At 47.1% G+C, this 20865-nt stretch overlaps 1 protein-coding gene across 1 annotated transcript in view; it reads right to left on the minus strand.

The window, feature by feature from the left end:
* LOC130128445 (tenascin-X) overlaps positions 1-20865 on the minus strand; it is a 64846-nt gene that overhangs the window by 12262 nt on the left and 31719 nt on the right. Inside the window, 4 exon segments of the mRNA XM_056298054.1 lie at positions 1472-1615; positions 2386-2508; positions 9705-9974; positions 13777-13930. Of these exon segments, the coding sequence (XP_056154029.1) occupies positions 1472-1615; positions 2386-2508; positions 9705-9974; positions 13777-13930 (691 nt within the window).

Consider the following 20865-nt stretch of genomic DNA (forward strand, 5'->3'; position numbering starts at 1 on the left):
AGACATTTTAATACTCTGCCGGTGCAGTGAGACATTTTAATACTCTGCCGGTGCAGTGAGACATTTTAATACTCTGCCAGTGCAGTGAGACATTTTAATACTCTGCCGGTGCAGTGAGACATTTTAATACTCTGCCAGTGCAGTGAGACATTTTAATACTCTGCCGGTGCAGTGAGACATTTTAATACTCTGCCAGTGCAGTGAGACATTTTAATACTCTGCCGGTGCAGTGAGACATTTTAATACTCTGCCAGTACAGTGAGACATTTTAATGAAGTAAGACTTCTTGAAACAAAATAAATATTCTTAAATCATGATAAACCATCTTGAAAAGTCCATTCTGGATGAGTAAATGATTCTTGAAACAAGATGATGACGGTATTTCTGTGTTTTTAACAATCTCAGACTTGCTCAGATAAAAGTCTTTATGAGATGATACCCGAATCCCTCAACGTCCACAAGTTCTGCTATGAATCTTGGGATTGCGTGTTTTGAAACAATGCAGAGAACTGAAACAAATCCAGGATGACAGAAACCCCCCGAGAAAAGGAAAAAAATACCCAGATCTCTTCCAGATCCGACACCTGCTCCGGCGATTATGAGACCGCAGAACTTAAACAAACCCTGAAGTCACGCACATCAAACAGGACCACAGCGGAACAGGAAACGCATCATCAGCATGAGGTCGTCATTTCTGATCCCCCGCGAGGTGCAGCAAAACACCGGGAGAACCAAGAAGAAACCCAAACAGGGTCCTTCTTTCCTTCTGACTGAGACCTTGTCTGGAAGCTAGAGCTGTCATCTGAGAAGGTTCTAGATCTGTAATCCGTTTACCATCTTATTATCTCAGAAAGTAAGAAAACAGGAGAAATGCAATTTGAAAGTGATGCAGCGTTTCTGTTGCAACAAATCTCAAATTTTTGTCCTTGTAAGGCACTGACAGAGTATAGTTATTCTGATCACACTGCAAAAACCGTGTTATTTACACAAGTCTGACGATGTTAAAACCACACAGAAGTTTCCTGTTTCAAGAATGCTTAAGTCAAGTCAGCTTTATTTGTGTATCCCAATATCACACATTTGCCTCAAGAGGCTTTACAGTTATTTCATCTTAAGAGCATTTTTATGAATAAAAGATGATTTTGTTTTATGGAGAACTGCTTGTAAGTGGTTTTGTCTCATCGTTGCATGATTCATCTTGAGTTATGCTTCAGACTCGACTGAATATCTTAAAATCAAAGTAATCACACGTGTTTCAAGATATGTGGTCTTTCGGGTTACTGTTACTGATTTTACCTCGATCCAAGAAATCTTCTCTGGTTGAGGCATCTTACTGTGCCAGCAGATTACTTTGCCTGTGTTTGGAATTTTCTTACTGGAAGACGTTAAACCTGGTCTCAGTTTGGACATGGCCTTTTTGAGGCGCATACAACAAGAAGGAGAACTTTATATAAAGTGGTTCGCTGCTCACGTGTCATTGCAACATCCTGGAGCGCGTCGCTCTCGTCCAGTCCCAGGACGGAGAGGACGCTGATCTCGTATGTGGATCCTGGAGTAAGCTGCGACAGGTCCAGCGTGGAGTCTTCCGAGCCCACCGACACGGAAACCGGCTCTCCTAAGGACCCGCATATCAACAACAGAGTTACAGACAGAGTAATGGTGAATACACAGGCCAGCTCTCCGGTGAAGAACATGGTGTCCGTGGTGGGCGATGCTCTCAAAACAAAGACAATTTTTGAAAAAGAAAGATTGGCAAACTTGGGCCCCGAGCACTGTTGTCAGTACCATCCATCCAGCCATCCATTATCCAAACCGCTGATCCTGCTCTCAGGGTCGCGGGCATGCTGGAGCCTATCCCAGCAGTCATCGGGCGGCAGGCGGGGAGACACCCTGGACAGGCCGCCAGTCCATTACAGGGCCGCCAGTCGCTCAACACAAACTTTGTTCTTGGTTATCTCCCTCAACACCATTCATTGGTGGGTGCTGAAAGATTACGAGGCAGCGTCTGCCAGAGGCAGCTGCCTGGGAATTTCAGCAAACCCGTTTTACTCTTTAAGATCTCGGTGATCGATCATAAAGACGAGGATAATGTCCTCACACAAGTTCTGCGGCTTTTCATTCACAAGTAGCTGGTCTGCGTACAGTGCGGGAATGAACTGGAAAAGCAAGGATGAACTCGGTGCCCCGCCGATCAACTGTGGTGCCGCCGACCACGTGATATTTGGGCCAACTGCAGACGGGGAGCGGCCTATGAACTGGTGGGCTGCTCACACCGCACCGCACCGCACCAACACAACACACGTTTTTGTTCGCCTCCTGTTCGGAACGTGTTGTTCTGTTTGGGAATTTCTGCCTTGTTTTGAATATGCTGCCTGACCTTCTCACCTTCTTCTGTGTGTGTGTAGGTGACCTTGAAGCCACTGACGGGGCTCTTGGGTTTGGTCCAGGACACGGTCAGCGAGTTTTCGGTGATCTCGCTGAAGACGAGGTCAGAAGGAGGCTCCGGACCTGGAGGACACGGCGGAGACGGTGAGAGAGGGAGCGAGGTGACAGAGAAGGGACTCTAGGGAAGACAGGAAAGACAGATGTGAAGGTGGGAAAAGACGGGGAGGAGAGAGAGGGAGCGGTGGAAGGTGGGAAGAGAGAAAAGAAGGGAGGAAAAAGTACAAAAGGAAGGGAGGATTGAAAAAAGGAATAGAAATGAGAAAGAGAAAGGAAGGAAGAAAGAGAGAAAATACACTCAGTAGATTTGAAGAAGGTTAAGGAGGGAACAAAGGGTGAGTCAGAAAAGAAGAAACAAACCGAAGAGACCAAATAAAATCTTTCCTTTTTTAAAGGGCAAAGAGTGCAACACATACTTCTGAATTCATCCTAACCATTACTATTAGTGATCCATGAGTACAACATGGGTATATATGTACAATGCAAACATATATACAGTATACGCTGCATATACTGACAGATAGTGTGACGGTTAAATGCAGACGATGGATCCTGGAAGACGGCAAAAGACAGAATGATGAAACTGTAAACTGGTTAGCTGGCGGCCCAGTCCTGGAAACAAGAGGTGGGTAGGAGGAAAATGCAAAATGGTAACAAAAAAACAAAACAAAAGATGAGTGGAAAAAAAAATTGTCAAAAAGTTAATTTCAGGATGAACATTCAAAAGTGCAGAATCGTGTTTGAAGGGGTAAGAAATGTGTCGGTTAGCAGATTTTCAACCCTGAGCATGTGGCGACTCCCGCGGCGACGACGGACCATCTCATTTATCGCCCTTTCTGTAACCCTGAAATCTCAACCTACGGCCTGGGTATCTGTAAAACCAATACGTCTCGTCAATTTCACCCAATCAAATGTTAAGAGACATTTTTGGGGGGGGGGGAACATTCGTACGAGCCAGATCATTACAAACAAGGTGCTGTTGGTCAACAAATTTACACGACTCCTAAAAGAACAAAAATCTCGATCAAGATCTGAATCTCGATGCGAGGCTCGGCCATTGGGAAACGTGGCCACGTTTCTACGCGTTTTGATTTTTAACAGCCCAAATGTGTTCTACAAATCGGTACACTTTTGAGATCCCCAGACTGGCTACACTGTATAAAACACAGGTTTACCACGGCATCATATCTTGTTTTGAGTCTCATAATGCTTATTTTAAGATATTGCAAACAAAAGGTTCTTACTCCACTGGTAGATATTACTCGTTTCAAGACAGCATCCTTTTTTCCATGGACTTGTTACGACATTTTCTCCAAAAAAGAAAGCTCACCAGTTTTCTTGTTTTAAGATTCATTTTTGTTTGTTGAAAATTCCTACTAAGTCCCGCCATCGTGTACACTTCCTTAAAACGAGCAACATATCTAATGGTGTGGTAAGAGCATTTTTACAAGCGATATCTTGAAATAGGCAAAATGAGACTCAACACAAAATAAAACGCCTTGATAAACTTGTACTTTTCTTTTTGCAGCGCTGCAATTGTAGACTCAAATCTACCATTAAATGATTTATGTTAATCCTTAATTCTCCATTTCGTGGACCCATAGGATTAAAATCTGCACATTTCACACGTGGACTTTAAAGGAAAGTAGAAACCGAAGACACAGGCCAGCCATGATCTTACCCTGAGTTTGGGTGAGTCATGAAGGGAAGGGTCAGTTACCCTGGGTGAGAGAAGACCAGAGCAGTGAATGAGTGCCGCTTTTTTTTTTCTTTCATAAAAGGTATGAACTCAGGGATTTGTTGTCACCCCAGTCACCTAAACTGCTACGAAAAGTTGTTGGACATTGGTATTTGTCACGTGTCTTCATCTGTCCACTCGGCAAAAACATTTGTGAATTTGTGCTCATTCGTAAACGCCGATTGTGTATTCTGGATAGATAAGAGAGTTATGGAGGTGCATAATGACAATATTACTACAGCCACGCCTGTGTTTGAGTGGCTAAGCCTACAGTCATTGCACAGGATACTTGTAGAAAAATCTGATATACGTTTCGGGTGTGACATCAAATCACTGATCTTGGCTTTATGGCTGAATGGTTATTTTTATTCATGAATAGCAGAATGGAATTCCATGTATTCATGTGTACTATAGAATGATGGCACAAACAAAGGGGTTAACACAAAAACACAACTTGCTGAGCACTGCATTTTATCCACTGCGTGTGTAATAATCCCGGATTAAGGCATTTTCTAATATCTTCCGTGGCACACCCATTCACTTCGCCAGGCATTAAAACATAACCACACAGATGAATTGGTTACAGTGTCAATAAGCAAATGAATTAATTAGAAATCACATGACGTAAGATTAACATCGTTGGTAATTCAAGACAAACTGTAATTCGAGAATTTACAGTTTTCAAGAGTGCCAAATCAGGCAGCTCTTGAAATTGGAATGAAACACAGATCTCCGATCGTTCTCAAATAGAGTGAATACTTTTCCTAACGTCTAACCTCGCTCTGGAAAGACCACAGAATTTTGGCTGTGTTTAAGAATTCGCCAATTTTTGAGTCGTAAGTGGTCTCTGGAAGAAATAATGTTTTTAACAACGTAGAGTAATGTGTAAAATAAGCTGTTGCACTATCACAATGGCTTGTACCTGTACTGATGACAAGCTTGTGCAGTCTGGACAAAAGGCCAGGCCCCTTTCCCAGTAGTGTCACTGTGAATGGAGTCTGCGGAGGGAGGTTCTCAAACTGGAAGGAGCGGGCTGAGCCAGGAAGTACTTTGGTGAGGGTTTTGTCACTTTCTGTTGCAGGTTTGGCTTTTGTGCTGCGGTGAACTCCTGGAGCGACGCCACTCTCAGGAACTACATTTTCTTCTATATTACCTTCATGTTCCACCATCTTCCCTTTGCTTGTTTCCTTGTCCTCTCCCTCCTCATTATCCCCCTTCTCATCTGAGTCTTTCTTGTCAGAGTCATCCTCTACCTCTCCCTCCCCCTCAGGTTGTTTACTTTTCCCACCTAGTTTTTTCTTTGTCACAACAAACTTCTTGTACTTCCCCTCTGGTGCGTCCCAGACGACCGTAAACCCACCCGAGGTCACGTTCTTCACCCCCACGTTGCCCAGTGGTTCTCCTGCATCTCCAGAGGGGGAAACATTGGATTCCTTCGGCATGTGCAAACCAACGGTCCCTGTGACTTCAGTTTTAGATGTTTGTCCCGCGTCGTCATGATGTCCCATCTTGGAATCCTGTCCCTTTAGGGTATCGGTGATGTTTTTCTTCATCTGGGTGGGACCCTGTGCTGTTTGCTTGGCTGCTGCTGGTTTTCTCCCGGGGACTGTGGTTGGTCTCGAGGATCTGTTTGCTGTACCATAGGAACTTTGTCTGACCGGGGGTGTCCTTCTCATCGTAGGCTTGTCAGGATCGACTCTCTCTCTGTAGATGTCAGTTTCAGAATCAGAGCCTGTGATGCGGGCATTGTGGATGGCTTCTTCTTCTCCTAATTGGTTAACTTCAATTCCATGATTAGTATGCACTTCTCCTAATTGGTTAGTTTGGACTGTCTGGGTGTTGTCCTTGCCACCTGATTGGCCAGTGTGAATTTCAAATCCAGTGTCCTGGTCTTGTGACTGGCCAATCTGGATTTTTTTATCAGAACTCTGGACTCTTTTCTCCCCCGACTGGTTAGGCTGAACTTTAGGGATGTTGTTCTGTTCTCGACTCAGCTTTGTAGGTGGGTTAAATCTTCGTATAGGACCTCTCTGTGGACGTTGAGGGGGTCTCAAAACTGGATGAGTTCTGTTTTGCAGATGTCCCATATTTAAGTATGAACGCCTGGGGTAACCGGCCTTGAAGGGTAAGCGGCGGAATGGAGGCACTGCACTCTCTCTCAAAGTCTGATTTTTTCCAGTATCTACTGTCACTGACATTGTCCCAAATTTATCTCCATCACTGCCCCCATCTGGTACTGGATGTTCGACTGGACCACTGAAAACAGAAGATGATGCAGAGGATGGTACTTCCCTGGAGGAAAATGGCTCCTCCTTTTCTGCCCCTGGTTCAAGCTTTAAAGGTTGAGCAGGCAGCTGAGGGGACCTCAAATTGAAGAGAGTTCGATTCGGAAATGGTCGCATATTTGCATGGGTGCGTTTCGAGAAACCATACTTGTTGGGTGGACTACGATTTGGCGGTATGCCGCCTCTCAAAAGTTTTGTCTTGCCTTGTTTAAACCTGGGTGACATAACTCCCTCGCTTTCCTTATCAGGAATATTTCCAGATATTGTTCGGGACTCCTCTGAAATGAAGGAAGATGTTAATGAAGATGATGGTGAGGGTTGTAATTCGTTAGGCGTTAATGGGTCCTTCTCCAGTTCGGTGCTTGAGGGCTGAGAAAGGTCACGATGGTGCCACTGGTTTGGACTAGTTTTGTTTTGGAAAATAATTGTATTTGGGCGTGGTTGCTTTGACGAGCCAACATTGTGGGACATGTCATGTGGTGTAGGAACGGCTTCCCTTTTTGACTGGTTTTGTTCAGTTTCAAACAACATGGGACTTGTTTCCTCTCTGTTGCTACTTGAACCTCTCTCTGGTGTTTTAGCTTCAACTGACAACGGTTCCTCTGAATTGGAGGAAGGCGGCGAGGATGAAAAATCACTTGAATGATGCTGCTCCGTTTCTGCTGTCATGCTTAAAGGTGGAGAGAGGCGACGAGAAGGTCTGAAATTCTGCTGGGTCCTTTTCTGCAAGGGTCTTATATTTGGGCGTGGGCGGAGCGGGTACCCATCTTTTGGAGGTGTACGGCGGAATGGGCGCAGGTTTCCCTCTTGGGGAAATCTTTCATTTTGGTGAGTTGCAGCTGACACTGGCTCAGTGGTCATCTCACCATTTTTTCTGGTGTCAACTTCTGGTCCATCTCCTTTAACTAAATCTAAATTTTCTGAGCTAGAGGGAGCTGATGATGGTGATGTCAATGGTAATGAAGGCAATAAAAATGATGATGATGGAGATGATGATGAATACGACAATGGCTTCATCCCACTTAAAATGTGCCTGCTCACTGTTTCAGCATCTTGAGAGAGGTCAGAGGGTTTGGACAAGTGGACAGAAAATGTTTTTATGTTTAAATTGTCAAAAGTATCTGTAAGGAGCTGGAATAAAGCATCAGATGAGTCGCCTTTTTTCGTCTCAGCAGATGGGGGCGTCCCTGTTTCAGAAGAGCTGTGATGTGTGGACGTTGTAGGTTGACCTCCATCATTATCACTATGGGGCAATCTGATGTGTGTGACTTTAATTCGGTTGCATTTCTTCCCAGCAGTAGGAGTAGTTCCATTGTGTCCCAGAGACACTGGTTGTTCTGTGCCCTCCCTTTCAATCCCGCTGTTGTTTCCCTGGGTTGCCATGGCAATTTCTGGCTGTTTTGTTGAACCAGGAGTGACAGTTGGTTCCTCATAGCTACTTTGAATGTCTGTTCCTGAAATACTTCCAACTGGAGGAACTGTTACTGGTACGTCATCCGTTCTCCTCTCATTTACTGTTGCATCAATACTGGGCTCTTTCAAAGTAAAAGCTAGTGTCCTGTCTCCTATAACGGTGGATCCTGGTTTGGGATTATTTTTTACTACAGAGGACCTTTCACTGGCCCCTGCTAATGGATTCTGGCCTGGAGGCTTTTTCAGCTGACCCAGCCCAATTTTTCTCCCACCTGGTCCAAATCTAGTTCCATTAAGACGTAACAAACCAAGAGCATTTGGTTTCTTTGGGAATAGGGGCCTTTCTCCTGGTCTGGGCTTGAAGCCGACTTTTTTACTGACCAGAGGTTTGGTTTTGGCTGTTAATGTGGTGGGAGCGTCCCCTCCAGCCATATCTCCAATTTTTGAAGAACCCAACTCCTTCCCATCCTCCCTCCTCCGCTGTTGGTCTAAGAGAGTCTCCTCAGGTTTGAGGTCTGGCGCCCAGCCTCTGTCCCTTACATCTGGTCCCGGTGACGGCATAATCGCAGCAGTTACAGCTGCCATAGTACCCTTAGGTAACGAATCCCCTAAAGGTGTGGGTGGAATGGGGATTTAGAATCAAATATTTGTGTATTCATACTCTGCTGCCCTTTTAGAATCCAGGAGGACACAATTCTAGTGAGGAAAACAAATACAGTTAGACACTTTAAAACTAATAATGTTACATCATTTTCAACGATTCTTTACAAGTTATTATTCCAGTGCACACAAATGACTCAGTGCCTCGGCTTCCACAAAGAACCTGCAAGAAAGAAGTATACGAAGAAAGTTATTGTTTTCATATTTCTGATGCTGTTTTGTCAAACGTTCTTTCGTACGTCTTATTCAAGAGGGTTTGTTTCGCGGCCTCTGATGTCAGCATGTGGCTGGTGGAAAGAAATCCCGAACCGTTCCAGGAAAAAGTAAAACTTTATGGAGTCATTTCTTCTGAGAGAGAGATCTGCCTTGCTCCCGGAAGGTTCTCTTAAGGCGCACACCTCACGCCATTAAAGTTTATGGTAGCATGTGTCTTCTTTGTGATGTGTTTTACGTGATCTATTCCATTAAATAACGATGTGTCTGAGCACATTAACTTTCACTGGCTCACAGGAGCAAGGCTGGTCTCAGACGAACACACAATGCACATCATAAGGAAACGTAAGTCGATGTCTTTTTGTCTTTTATACATGCACGTCTTCATCTATCCAAATTATTATCACTAGCTTCTACTCGTCTCACTTTCTCTGTCCTTTTCCCCTTTTCCATCCATCTTTCTACCATCGCCCCATGTCTGCTACTTGTCGCCAATACGGTAGCGCTATTCTTTCACCTACCTACCCACCCCACCCCTCCCTCCCTCCCACCCACCCACCCACCCACCCATCCATCCATCCATCCATCCATCCATCCATCCATCCATCTATCTATCTATCTATCTATCTATCTATCTATCTATCTATCTATCTATCTATCTATCTATCTATCTATCTATCTATCTATCTATCTATCTATCTATCTATCCATCCATCCATCCATCCATCCATCCAGCCATCCATCATTTAGACAGATTGTTGTAGATTGTCTCAAGTCTAACTGATCTACCAAAGACTCTCATAAAATGGTTTTCTATTAATTTTGTGATTTTACAATGTCAGTCCCAGCCAGATTTGGATCTACGTATATCTGTCCCGCGTATGTTCCACCAATCAGCAGTAAAACCTACCTATACCCTTTACTGGTCCACAAATCCCTTTGGCTCTACTCACCAGGCGTAGCTTGGATGATTGCCGGTTCGCTCATGCTGGTGCCCTTCTCCGCCACAAGTATGACATCATACAAACGACCCGCCTCCAACTGCTCAATCTGAGCGGAGTCGCTGTCAGGTGGCAGGGTCAATTCTTGACTCCTTCCCACCCCATCATTGGGAGAAATGGTCAAGCGATACCTGTCAATCTCGCCCTGAGATTGCTCCCACTGGACGACCGCGGACGTGGTGGCCGTCTTGACGACTTGGAGGTTCGAGGGACCGGAGATGACTAGTCAGAGGAGGAGGAAGAGCAGGAGGAAGAAGAGGGGGAAAAGGAATTGTCCTTATTGTCACTTCACGGTTTAGTGAACCTGTTGTCTATAGAAAAGGGGTACAGAAAAATCATCGAAAAGGTAAACGGAGAGTACGGGGAAGTTCACAAGCCTGTAGGAGTTCCTGTGCCGGGAAACACGTCAACCTGCACTCGTTCACACTATCTTAAACCTTCATCTACTTTCTCAGGAGTGTCAAATTTCACACACACACACACACACACGCACACAGTTGGCATGGAGGCTTTGCCAGCTGCAGTAGTTTTTAATTGGATACACAAAAAACAGATCACTCTTTTAAGTAACTCGTTGTTTGATTCTAGCGATTCGTTAGAGAACACGAGACAGGAGGCGGGAGGTTTCTACTCCCTGTTACTGACGTCACCTGGGTGGTATTAACGATAATAATACCTTTAATAAAGTTTACTGGCCTCTGAACAGTTTCCCTGCAGCTGTCAGACATCGGGAGCAGGTGGGGGGCCGTGGTCCGGAGGCCGGAGGGATTTGGGTTTGTTCATTCGGGCGACGAGGAGCATCCGACTGCAATAAACCTCTCTCACAACATGTGCGTTTGTTTTACCAGCAGGGGAAGAAGCCCGGGCCGGTGTGACCACACTGCCACCGGGCTTTAACAAGTGCTCTGTATCCGGCCGTGTTATCTGGCTCATTAACCACCCGAGCACATCTTTTTTTAACGCCGCGCATTTGTGCACATTCCCGTTGTTTGCGCGTTCCGGTCTTTTTTGTGCGTCTCGCAACAAAACACGAGGCGCAACGAGAAAGGCCGAATCTGTTTTCGTCAAAAGCAAACTGTAAAACAAATAAATAACACGTTTTATTAAAGAGGGGGTTTTTTTTGTTTTTTTGGGATATTTTTTTCCCCCATTTTTCTCCCCAGTTGCAACTGACCAATCGATCCGGGAAGCAGGGCCGGGATTAAATGACTAGATTACACTAGGCAGAACATTTTTCTTGGCTCCCCCCACCCCCACCCCACTCCCAAACAAGCACATTTTGAGACTTTGTAAACAAACAATAATACCTTTAACTGCCACATGGTTATTAGGGCTAATTAGTTAGGTATATGTTTTTGTTTATTGTTGTCTATTTACAGTTTAAAATATTTTATGTGAAATATTTTTCATTTAGACCAAAAGTTGATGTTTTTATCCGTCTGTCTGGGCCCCCCCCTGTGGCAAGTAGACCCTAGGCAGCTGCCTAGTTTGCCTATGCCTAGATCCGGCCCTGCCGGGGAGGGCTGCAGACTACCACATGCCTCCTCCCATACATGTGGAGTCGCCAGCCGCTTCTTTTCACTTGACAGTGAGGAGTTTCACCAGGGGGGTGTAGCGCATGGGAGGATCACGCTATCCCTCCCACTCCACCCCACCGAACAGGCGCCCCAACCGACCAGAGGAAGCGCTAGTGCAGCGACCAGGACGCAAACCCACATCCAGCTTCCCCACTGGAGACATGGCTAATTGTGTCCGTAGGGACGCCCGACCAAGTCGGAGGCAACACGGGGATTTGAACCGGCGATCCCCATGTTGGTAGGCAATGGAATAGACCGCTACGCCACCCGGACGCTCCTAAGAGGTCATTTTTAACAAATCAGAAGTGTCGGAAACGGCAAGGAACATCTGTGACCCATTTACCGCTGTGGGAGCGGCCTGTGTCAAAAGTGGGATGAGCAAACGTTGACCTTCAGAATAAGATGTAATACATTCAGCGACTACTGGCTACGGCGAAGACGCCGCTGCCACCTCCCGGTCGAGACCTTGTCGCTGGCACGAGCGCGCTGTTTCGACTGGGAACCACTGACTTAAGCGTTGACCCAGCAGGCCTCATGGTGACTTAACGGCAGTTGGCACTGCGGCGAGAAGGTCCTGGATTTGATCCCGGAGTTTCCATGCGGAGTTCGTTTACTTGGGTTTTCGATCTGTGAGACCTCCAAAGTCGAGCATTTTAGATGAGCTACATACAAATGAAGGGACAGGGCAGGGTTAAGCAGGAACAGAGAACGAATTAATTGGCCAAATAATTCAAAGTAGAAATGTGTAACTACTGCCTGGGTGCTGATCTCTATTTTTTTGTGACGTGAATACATGACAACAAATCAACACAGATTGGGGGCACGGTTGCGTAATGGTGAGCGTGGTCGCCTCACAGCAAGAAGATCCTGGGTTCGACCCCCGGCCGGGTAGTCCGACCTTGGGGGTCGTCCTCTGTGTGGAGTTGGCATGTTCTCCCCGTGTCTGCGTGGGTTTTCTCCGGGGGCTCCGGTTTCCTCCCCACAAAGACATGTAGGTCAGGTGACTCGGCCGTACTAAACTGTGCCTAGGTGTGAATGTGTGTATGTATGTGGGCCCTGTGATGGCCGGGCGGCCTGTCCAGGGTGTCTCCCCGCCTGCCGCCCAGTGGCTGCTGGGATAGGCTCCAGCATCCCCGCGACCCTGAGGGCAGGAGAAGCAGTTCGGGTAATGGATGGATGGAAAGCAATACAGATACGCAGCTTCAAGGGAGCGCTCAATGACAAAATAACTGTCGGCCCACTTAAAGGGGGTGGGGGGTCCATTTTTGTGTGTGTTTTCGAAGGTTTTACATCATTCTGTGGCTCCCCAGTCGTGTTCTTTATGTATTCAAATCCAAAAATTCAAATTTTGGTTGTAATCAGTACGTTTTAGCCTCAAAATGCTACTTTCCCAAACCCTTCTAAAAACTTCTTCCCATGTGACCTGACGTAGGTTTCTGCACTTCCTTTGAACACTTCCGTCACTCTCCATGCTGTGTGTGTGTGTAATTGAGTACTTTGTTTCATTCACAACCACTTAGCAACAGCTTCTATTATTCCCTCAGGGGCACCGCTCTGTTTAAGACACAAGTTTCCAGGACTTTTCCAGGACTCTTGCTTGGATATCCATGCCAGGTGTTGCTGACAGAAGCTCATCTTATTCAGTATTAACTGTCAGTCGCTGGACGGACCATGTGACTGAACATACCACCCGGACTTCATACACTGGTGTCACATCTCAACACAAACATATGGATAAAAACATCACATCTTACGGACTAAAAATGTTTTCATGACATTTTATCAATTTTATAATTTTCCAGGTGTTCTCCACGACTGGAAAATCCGTCTATAAAGGCCCCGGTTTTCCATGATGTGCAGGGACCCTGCCACTTGTCATATCGTGTCTCAAGGAATCACAAATATTACTCGTTGTGTCTTTACATTTCAGTTGTAGTCTTTTTTTCCCCACCCCTTTTTTCTCCCCAATTGTACTTGGCCAATTACCCCACTCTTCTGAGCCGTCCCGGCGCTACGCCCTCCCCCCCCCCCGCCGATCCGGGGAGGGCTGCAGACTACCACAAGCCTCCTCCAATACAGCCGCCTGCTGCCTCTTTTCACCTGACAGTGAGGAGTTTCACCAGGGGGACGTAGCGCGTGGATCACGCCATTCCCCCCAGTTCCCCCCCGAACAGATGCCCTGACCGACCAGAGGAGGCGCTAGTGCAGCAACCAGGACACACCCACATCTGCCTTCTCGCCCACAGACACGGCCAATTGTGTCTGTAGGGATGCCCGACCAAGCTGGAGGTAACACGGGGATTCGAACCGGCGATCCCCGTGTTGGTAGGCAACGGAATAGACCGCTACACCACCCGGACGCCCCCTTCAGCTGGAGCCTTTTGTCATGGTGTTGAGAAACACGACACTGCTGTACAAAACTCTCCGCCCTCCCCGTCTTAACTCACGGGTCACGAACTCGGCGGAGCTTTCGGCTCCCATCCTGCCGTCCGTCTCTCCGGCGATGGTGACGGTGTACTCCTGCCCGGCCGCCAGGCCCATCTGGCTGTAGGTGGTCAGACTGCCCTCCACCTGCACCGTTATCTGTTGGTCGCTCTCTTTCTGTGGGCGCACACACACACACACACACACACACACACACACACACACACACACACACACACACACACACACACACACACACACACACACACGCAAAGATGTCAGATTCATCCAAACCACCTTGCTTCACACGAGGCCGCCAAAGGAATATGACGCTTGAGTAAAACCACTGCCATATCCGAGTCCGCCTGTCTGACACTATTAGTGCCAAGGTCAAGTTCAAGGTCACATATCATGACTGCTTTCCACCTCAGCGTTGACCCGAAACCAACTCGAATCCTAGGAAATGTGGTTTAGACGTGAACTTCTGGATCTGTATTACCGTATGTGTCTCCATATTATTTTTTACATTTATTTCTTAGTTTTCCCCCCTTATCCCACCCCGTTAACCCACTGGCATGTGGCCGGAACTCTTGTGGAATATCTCCCCTGGCTCACGTTTCCACAGGAAGGAGATAGTCGTAACACCAGCTTCCTTCAAACTCGTGTCGGCTGCTCTGACCGTAGTTTTTGCGGTGTGTCCCGCACCGTCAGCACTAGTCGTACCCCTGTCAGCAGCTTTCCGGCCGATTCAGCGCGTTGAATGGGCCGGACAGAGATCACCCCGATTGGCTGTTCAGCTTGGCGAGTCAGTGCAGACCGTACGTGCTAGCTGGCCGTCGGCGGTAGTCTTTGCGGTGTGTTCGAGTGCTACTTTTTGACCCGGACGGCAGGCGACGTGAGGCGGCGCAACGGCCGGCCTTCGTCGCCGCTAGTCGGTTTGGTGTGTCTGGGCCCTTAGGGTATAAACCTGGAGTACACATTGTGTTAATGAACTCTTCAGTCTTTCTGTACTTATTTGGATTTAACAGGTCTCTACTGAAATCCAGAGGCTGAGGAGCGCCCCAGAGGCTGAGGAGCGCCCCAGAGGCTGAGGAGCGCCCCAGAGGCTGAGGAGCGCCCGGCTGAGGAGCGCCCCAGAGGCTGAGGAGCGCCCCAGAGGCTGAGGAGCGCCCGGCTGAGGAGCGCCCCAGAGGCTGAGGAGCGCCCCAGAGGCTGAGGAGCGCCCCAGAGGCTGAGGAGCGCCCGGCTGAGGAGCGCCCCAGAGGCTGAGGAGCGCCCCAGAGGCTGAGGAGCGCCCCAGAGGCTGAGGAGCGCCCCAGAGGCTGAGGAGCGCCCGGCTGAGGAGCGCCCCAGAGGCTGAGGAGCACCCGGCTGAGGAGCGCCCCAGAGGCTGAGGAGCGCCCCAGAGGCTGAGGAGCGCCCGTCTACCCCCCTAAAATTCTCACCAACTTCTACCACTGCACCATAGAGCATCCTGACCATCTGCATCTCGGTGTGGTGCGGCAACTGAACCTCAGTAGACCAGAAAGCTCTGCAGCGGGTCGTCAAGGCGGCCCAGCACATCACCGGTACCCAGCTCCCAGCCATAAAAGACATTTATCACAAACGCTGCCTTCGAAGGAGTCTGAGCATCAGCAGAGATCCCACCCACCCCAACCATAGACTGTTCTCCCCCCTGCACTCTGGGAGGCGCTACAGGAGCCTCAGAGCCCGCACTACCAGGCTCAAAAACAGCTTCTTTCCACCTGAACCTGGCCACCCACTGAATGTCTGTAGATATTTTAAATATTTTGTACTCCAGCTCTCTTTTAACTTATTTTTAGCTTTTGGTCTTCATGTTTGTCTGTGTCTGTCTTGCAGTGTTTGGTGAAGCCACACCCCTCATTTCATTTTTAACATGTGCCTCCTGCACATTGTTTTTAATGACAATAAAATTGAATTGAATTCCCCACATATGAACGCATCCTTTTGTGATGGTTTTGAAAACGTTTTTTGTCTACCCAGTCTTTAAATACTTCCAATATTTAATCCCGGTAATCTGTACACACCGCTTATGATTACGCGCCACTTTTTTCCACACGGATTTCAGAAACCTATTCAAATGACTAACTTAATGATTAAAAATGTACTATTGTCATAGCATAATCCTATTATATTCATTTATTTTTGTTTTAGACAAAATGACGGCCCTTGAAAATGTGTCATGTGGTCTGGATTCAGACCCGGCAGCAGGTTCCACGTGGGAGCGTCTCGGTCTGGACGGATCCAACTGGCTTTCAAGACATGTGGCCCAAGTTCAGAACACAACATTACAGATTTTGCACGGCTGTCAAAATTTTCAGAACAAAAAATTGGTAACGGGATTTTTTTTCCGGAAAAAAACCACATTGATTACCATATTCATACGAGTCCCACGGATAGGTTGTCCTGATCCAACTGTTTAAGTAGATAAACGTGAATATTGTGCGACCCTTAAAGGCCTTGTGTGGAAAACCTCCACACGTCCAACAGGGGGCGACTCCGGCTAACGGCCCTCTCCCGCGGTAAGAGCCCGTAACGAGCGCCATAAAGTGACCTCGGATGGTTTGGTCGACCCAAGTTTGGCCAGCTGACTCGCAGCGAGGGAACCAAACACGTTTCGGGCCCCCGGCGGAGCTCCCAGCCACGGAGAGGAGGCCCCTCATCACGCCGTAATCACCGCAGCTGCACGAACGGCCTCCTCACACTAAGTGGAAACAGGTGACCGTCCGCGGGGCACTAAGAGGTGGGTGGGCAACAAGCAGGGGCTTTGTTTCAGAGATGTGGTGTTGTTGTGGTGCAGAGACTCCGAGGTCAAAGGCCCTCCGGCGCAGAACGCCGACGTTCCCGGGGTAAACCGACGAGGTCGTGCGCATCTTGGAAATCGGGGTTCGCTGTTGCTTTTCTGCCAATAAATAAATCCTGCTTGCTTTTATTTATCTTTTATTTGACAAATAACATTTTCTCCTGCGTACATAATGCTTAAGCGGTGTGCCACGAGGGGCCCCTAAGAACCAATGGGAAAAGCCCGGAGGGTTTCTATTAAGGTGCAATGGAAATAATTCCTGGTCTGACTTCCTAACTCCACGGTGGCCGGGCCGGGAGGCGAAACGAAGCCAAGCCTGCTGAAACAGACAAACAGTTTACAGTGCTCTGATCACATTCAGGTAAGCCCACCATTTGTGTCTCATTTTGAGTGTTTTTTTTTAACATTTCTAAGATTTAAAGGACGGCAGCAGAACAGGGGGCGTTCCTGTCACATGTTGACGGCTTCACGGGAAAGATCTACAAGGCTTTGCCCTGGTTCTTCCTCCGTGTTTGCTTTGTTCTGGAATCAGACGGAAACTGTAAAATTATCAAGTGAAAAAACTAGTGGGGCAAGACGGGTTTGCTCGTTTCTGATGCAGCTTTTGCTCTTATGAGCGTCTCCTTAAAAGTGAGTGACGGGGGTCCGCGGTGGTGTAGCGGTCTAAGCATCCGCTTTGGGTCGATGCAGTTGCCCACCGGGGACGGGGGTTCGCGCCCCGGCCTCGTCAGATCCGACTATGGCCGGACTCGATGAAGCAGCGATGATTGGCAACGCTGTCTTGGGGAGGGGGGCGGAGTCGGCTTGTGTTCGTCACGTGAGTGCGTCTCTGGGTGTGTGTCGGAAAAAGCAGTGGTTCGGCCTGGAGTCGCCTTGTCACCGAAGTGGGGAGGCGACTCCTTCGAAACTGCATGCAGTACGAGGGTGGGTGTTTGAACTAAAATAGGGACCGATTGGCCACTACATTGGGAGAAATCAGAAATAAATAAATAAATAAATAAATAATGAGTGACGGCTTCATGTAAAGGCATAGTTGCATCACTCAGCTCGAGAAAATCCCTCAGCAGATAAGTTGACTCACATTAAAAACAAGTGAAATTGTGAGGAATTTGTCTTTCTCTTCGAACGGACCTTTACACAGTCCATTTCGTAGCAAGCGTGGACCCAGAAAAGAAAACCCATGGCCGTACGGAGTCCTATTCACACGGGGCAGGTACCACCTGGGGACCTCGTGTGATTTAGAAATGACCCCCCATGTCTGTGTTTCATGTAGCACAGTCGCACAGGATAAGCAAATGTCCAATCTCAATGTCGCCCCCCCCCCGTGGCCTCAGCCCTGCAGCCTCACGGGCTCAACTGACGTCGCCCGGTAGGAGCCTGAGTGTGAGAAGTTGTAAGGGCTCGAAACGGTATAAACAGGAATGGGACCGCAGTTTAAGACGTATCAAGTCATCCCGACGATGCCAAAACATGTTGTGTAATATTGTGGGTTTGGGCCTTGTAATTTCATGTTTTTAACTTCCTTCACGGCCAAGGTACTTAAGTTAAGGGACCGGCTGTCTGATCCGAACGTCTTCCAGGCTCTTGCCTCACGTCAGTCTACTCATTTGGTCGAAACAACATCATTAAGCAAAATAAGAGGAAACGGTTGATGAACAAGCTGGGTGTGTAGATGGTACATGCTTGCACTCCTCTGATTTCATGTTTTTCATGTACCATCTTTGAATGTCATAACGCTATGAACTGTGGGTAATTCCCTCAAGTAAAGTCTGCAGAAATGTGGAGTTACAGAAAGTGTGTAGTATAAAGGGCTCAAAATGTCTGCGAGACAGCCCTCATGCATTTGACGATTTGACAGTGGGACAGCCCTAAACCCTCACGTGGGACAGAACCTAAACCCTCACAGATTAGGTGGGATCACCCCTCAAGGTCCGTGACTGACTGGACATTGGGATTGGGTTGAAGTCTGTATTTTACTCAAATCTACTGACACTGGGGATGCACAATCCAGTGCATTCTTAGTGCCGGTCCCAAGCCCGGATAAATGGGGAGGGTTGTGTCAGGACGGCCATGCGACATAAAACCTTTGCCGAATCAAATATGCGGATCATAAATCGGATTTCCGTACTGGATCGGTCAAGGCCCGGGTTACCAACAACCGCCAGCAGGGCGGTGGTCGTTGGTAACCCGGTACTGTTGGCCAGCAGGGTGCCGGTGGAAACTATGCTACTGTTGGGCAAAGGAGAACGAGAGGGAGAAGGCATGCCCAGAGGCAGTGGGAGAGGAGGAAGGGGAGGAGTGTGGAGGTGAGTCGGAACTTTGAATGTCCATAGCGTTTAACATCACAACGCTATGAACTGCAGGTAATTCCCTAAGGCAAAGTCTGCAGAAATGCGGATTTATGGAAAGTGTGCATCGAGGGCTCAAAATGTCTGAGATAAACGGGGTAGGAGTAATTCTGAGAATGAGTGTGTTAAGAGTGTGTTGGAAGTGAACAGAGTGCCAGACAGAGGGAAGAGTATGAAGCTGGAAATCAAAGGTGTGATGATGAATGTTGTCTTCACATATGCCCCAAACGTTGGGTGTGAGATGGAAGAGAAAGAAGAATTCTGGAGTGAGTCGGATGAGGTGGCGGAGAGGGTACCAAAGGAGGAGAGAGTGGTGATTGGAGCGCACTTCAATGGGCATGTTGGTGAAGGCAATGCAGGGGATGATGAGGTGATGGGTAGGTACGGTGTCAAGGAGAGGAATGTGGAAGACCAGATGGTTACTTGGTTACTTCACAGGTTTAGCCAGCGTGTATTGTCATGGTTACTGTACAGGTTTAGTCAGGTTGTATTGTCATGGTTACTTTACAGGTTTAGTCAGGTTGTATTGTCAGGGTTGTTTTACAGCTTTAGCCAGGTTGTATTGTCATGGTTACTTTACAGGTTTAGTCAGGTTGTATTGTCATGGTTACTTTACAGGTTTAGTCAGGTTGTATTGTCATGGTTACTTTACAGGTTTAGTCAGGTTGTATTGTCAGGGTTGTTTTACAGCTTTAGCCAGGTTGTATTGTCGTGGTTACTTTACCGGTTTAGTCAGGTTGTATTGTCATGGTTACTTTACAGGTTTAGTCAGGTTGTATTGTCATAGTTACTTTACAGGTTTAGTCAGGTTGTATTGTCATGGTTACTTTACAGGTTTAGTCAGGTTGTATTGTCATGGTTACTTTACAGGTTTAGTCAGGTTGTATTGTCATGGTTACTTTACAGGTTTAGCCAGCGTGTATTGTCAGGGTTACTTTACAGGTTTAGCCAGGTTGTATTGTCAGGGTTACTATACAGGTTTAGTTATGTTGTATTGTCATGGTTACTTTACAGGTTTAGTCAGGTTGTGCTGTCATGGTTATTTTACAGGTTTAGTCAGGTTGTATTGTCATGGTTATTTTACAGGTTTAGTCAGGTTGTATTGTCGTGGTTACTTTACAGGTTTAGTCAGGTTGTATTGTCAAGGTTGTTTTACAGCTTTAGCCAGGTTGTATTGTCATAGTTACTTTACAGGTTTAGTTATGTTGTATCGTCGTGGTTACTTTACAGGTTTAGTTATGTTGTATTGTCGTGGTTACTATACAGGTTTAGTCAGGTTGTATTGTCATGGTTACTTTACAGGTTTAGTCAGGTTGTGCTGTCATGGTTACTGTACAGGTTTAGTTATGTTGTATTGTCGTGGTTACTATACAGGTTTAGTCAGGTTGTATTGTCTTGGTTACTATACAGGTTTAGTCAGGTTGTATTGTCATGGTTACTTTACAGGTTTAGTCAGGTTGTGTTGTCATGGTTACTTTACAGGTTTAGTCAGGTTGTATTGTCATAGTTACTTTACAGGTTTAGTCAGGTTGTGTTGTCATGGTTACTTTACAGGTTTAGTCAGGTTGTGTTGTCACGGTTACTTTACAGGTTTAGTCAGGTTGTGTTGTCATGGTTACTTTACAGGTTTAGTCTGGTTGTGTTGTCATGGTTACTTTACAGGTTTAGTCAGGTTGTGTTGTCATGGTTACTTTACAGCATTACTTTTCATTCTCCAGTGAGGTGCAGTGCTCTCCATAATGAATTAGAGGTATTCCGTACATGACCTGTATGCTATGTCTGGTTTATTAAAGGAAGAAATAAAGTCTGAGCAGTAACCCAGGTCGGCCAGGGGCCCCGAGGTCTGTTCTGTTACTACAAGTAACTCTGACTGAAAACTAAATTAATTAAAAACAGAAAAATGAGATTTGGCTCTGTTGATTGTCCACTTTATAAATGTA

Source organism: Lampris incognitus, chromosome 18 (genome assembly GCF_029633865.1).
Source record: "Lampris incognitus isolate fLamInc1 chromosome 18, fLamInc1.hap2, whole genome shotgun sequence".
NCBI classification, from domain to species: domain Eukaryota; kingdom Metazoa; phylum Chordata; class Actinopteri; order Lampriformes; family Lampridae; genus Lampris; species Lampris incognitus.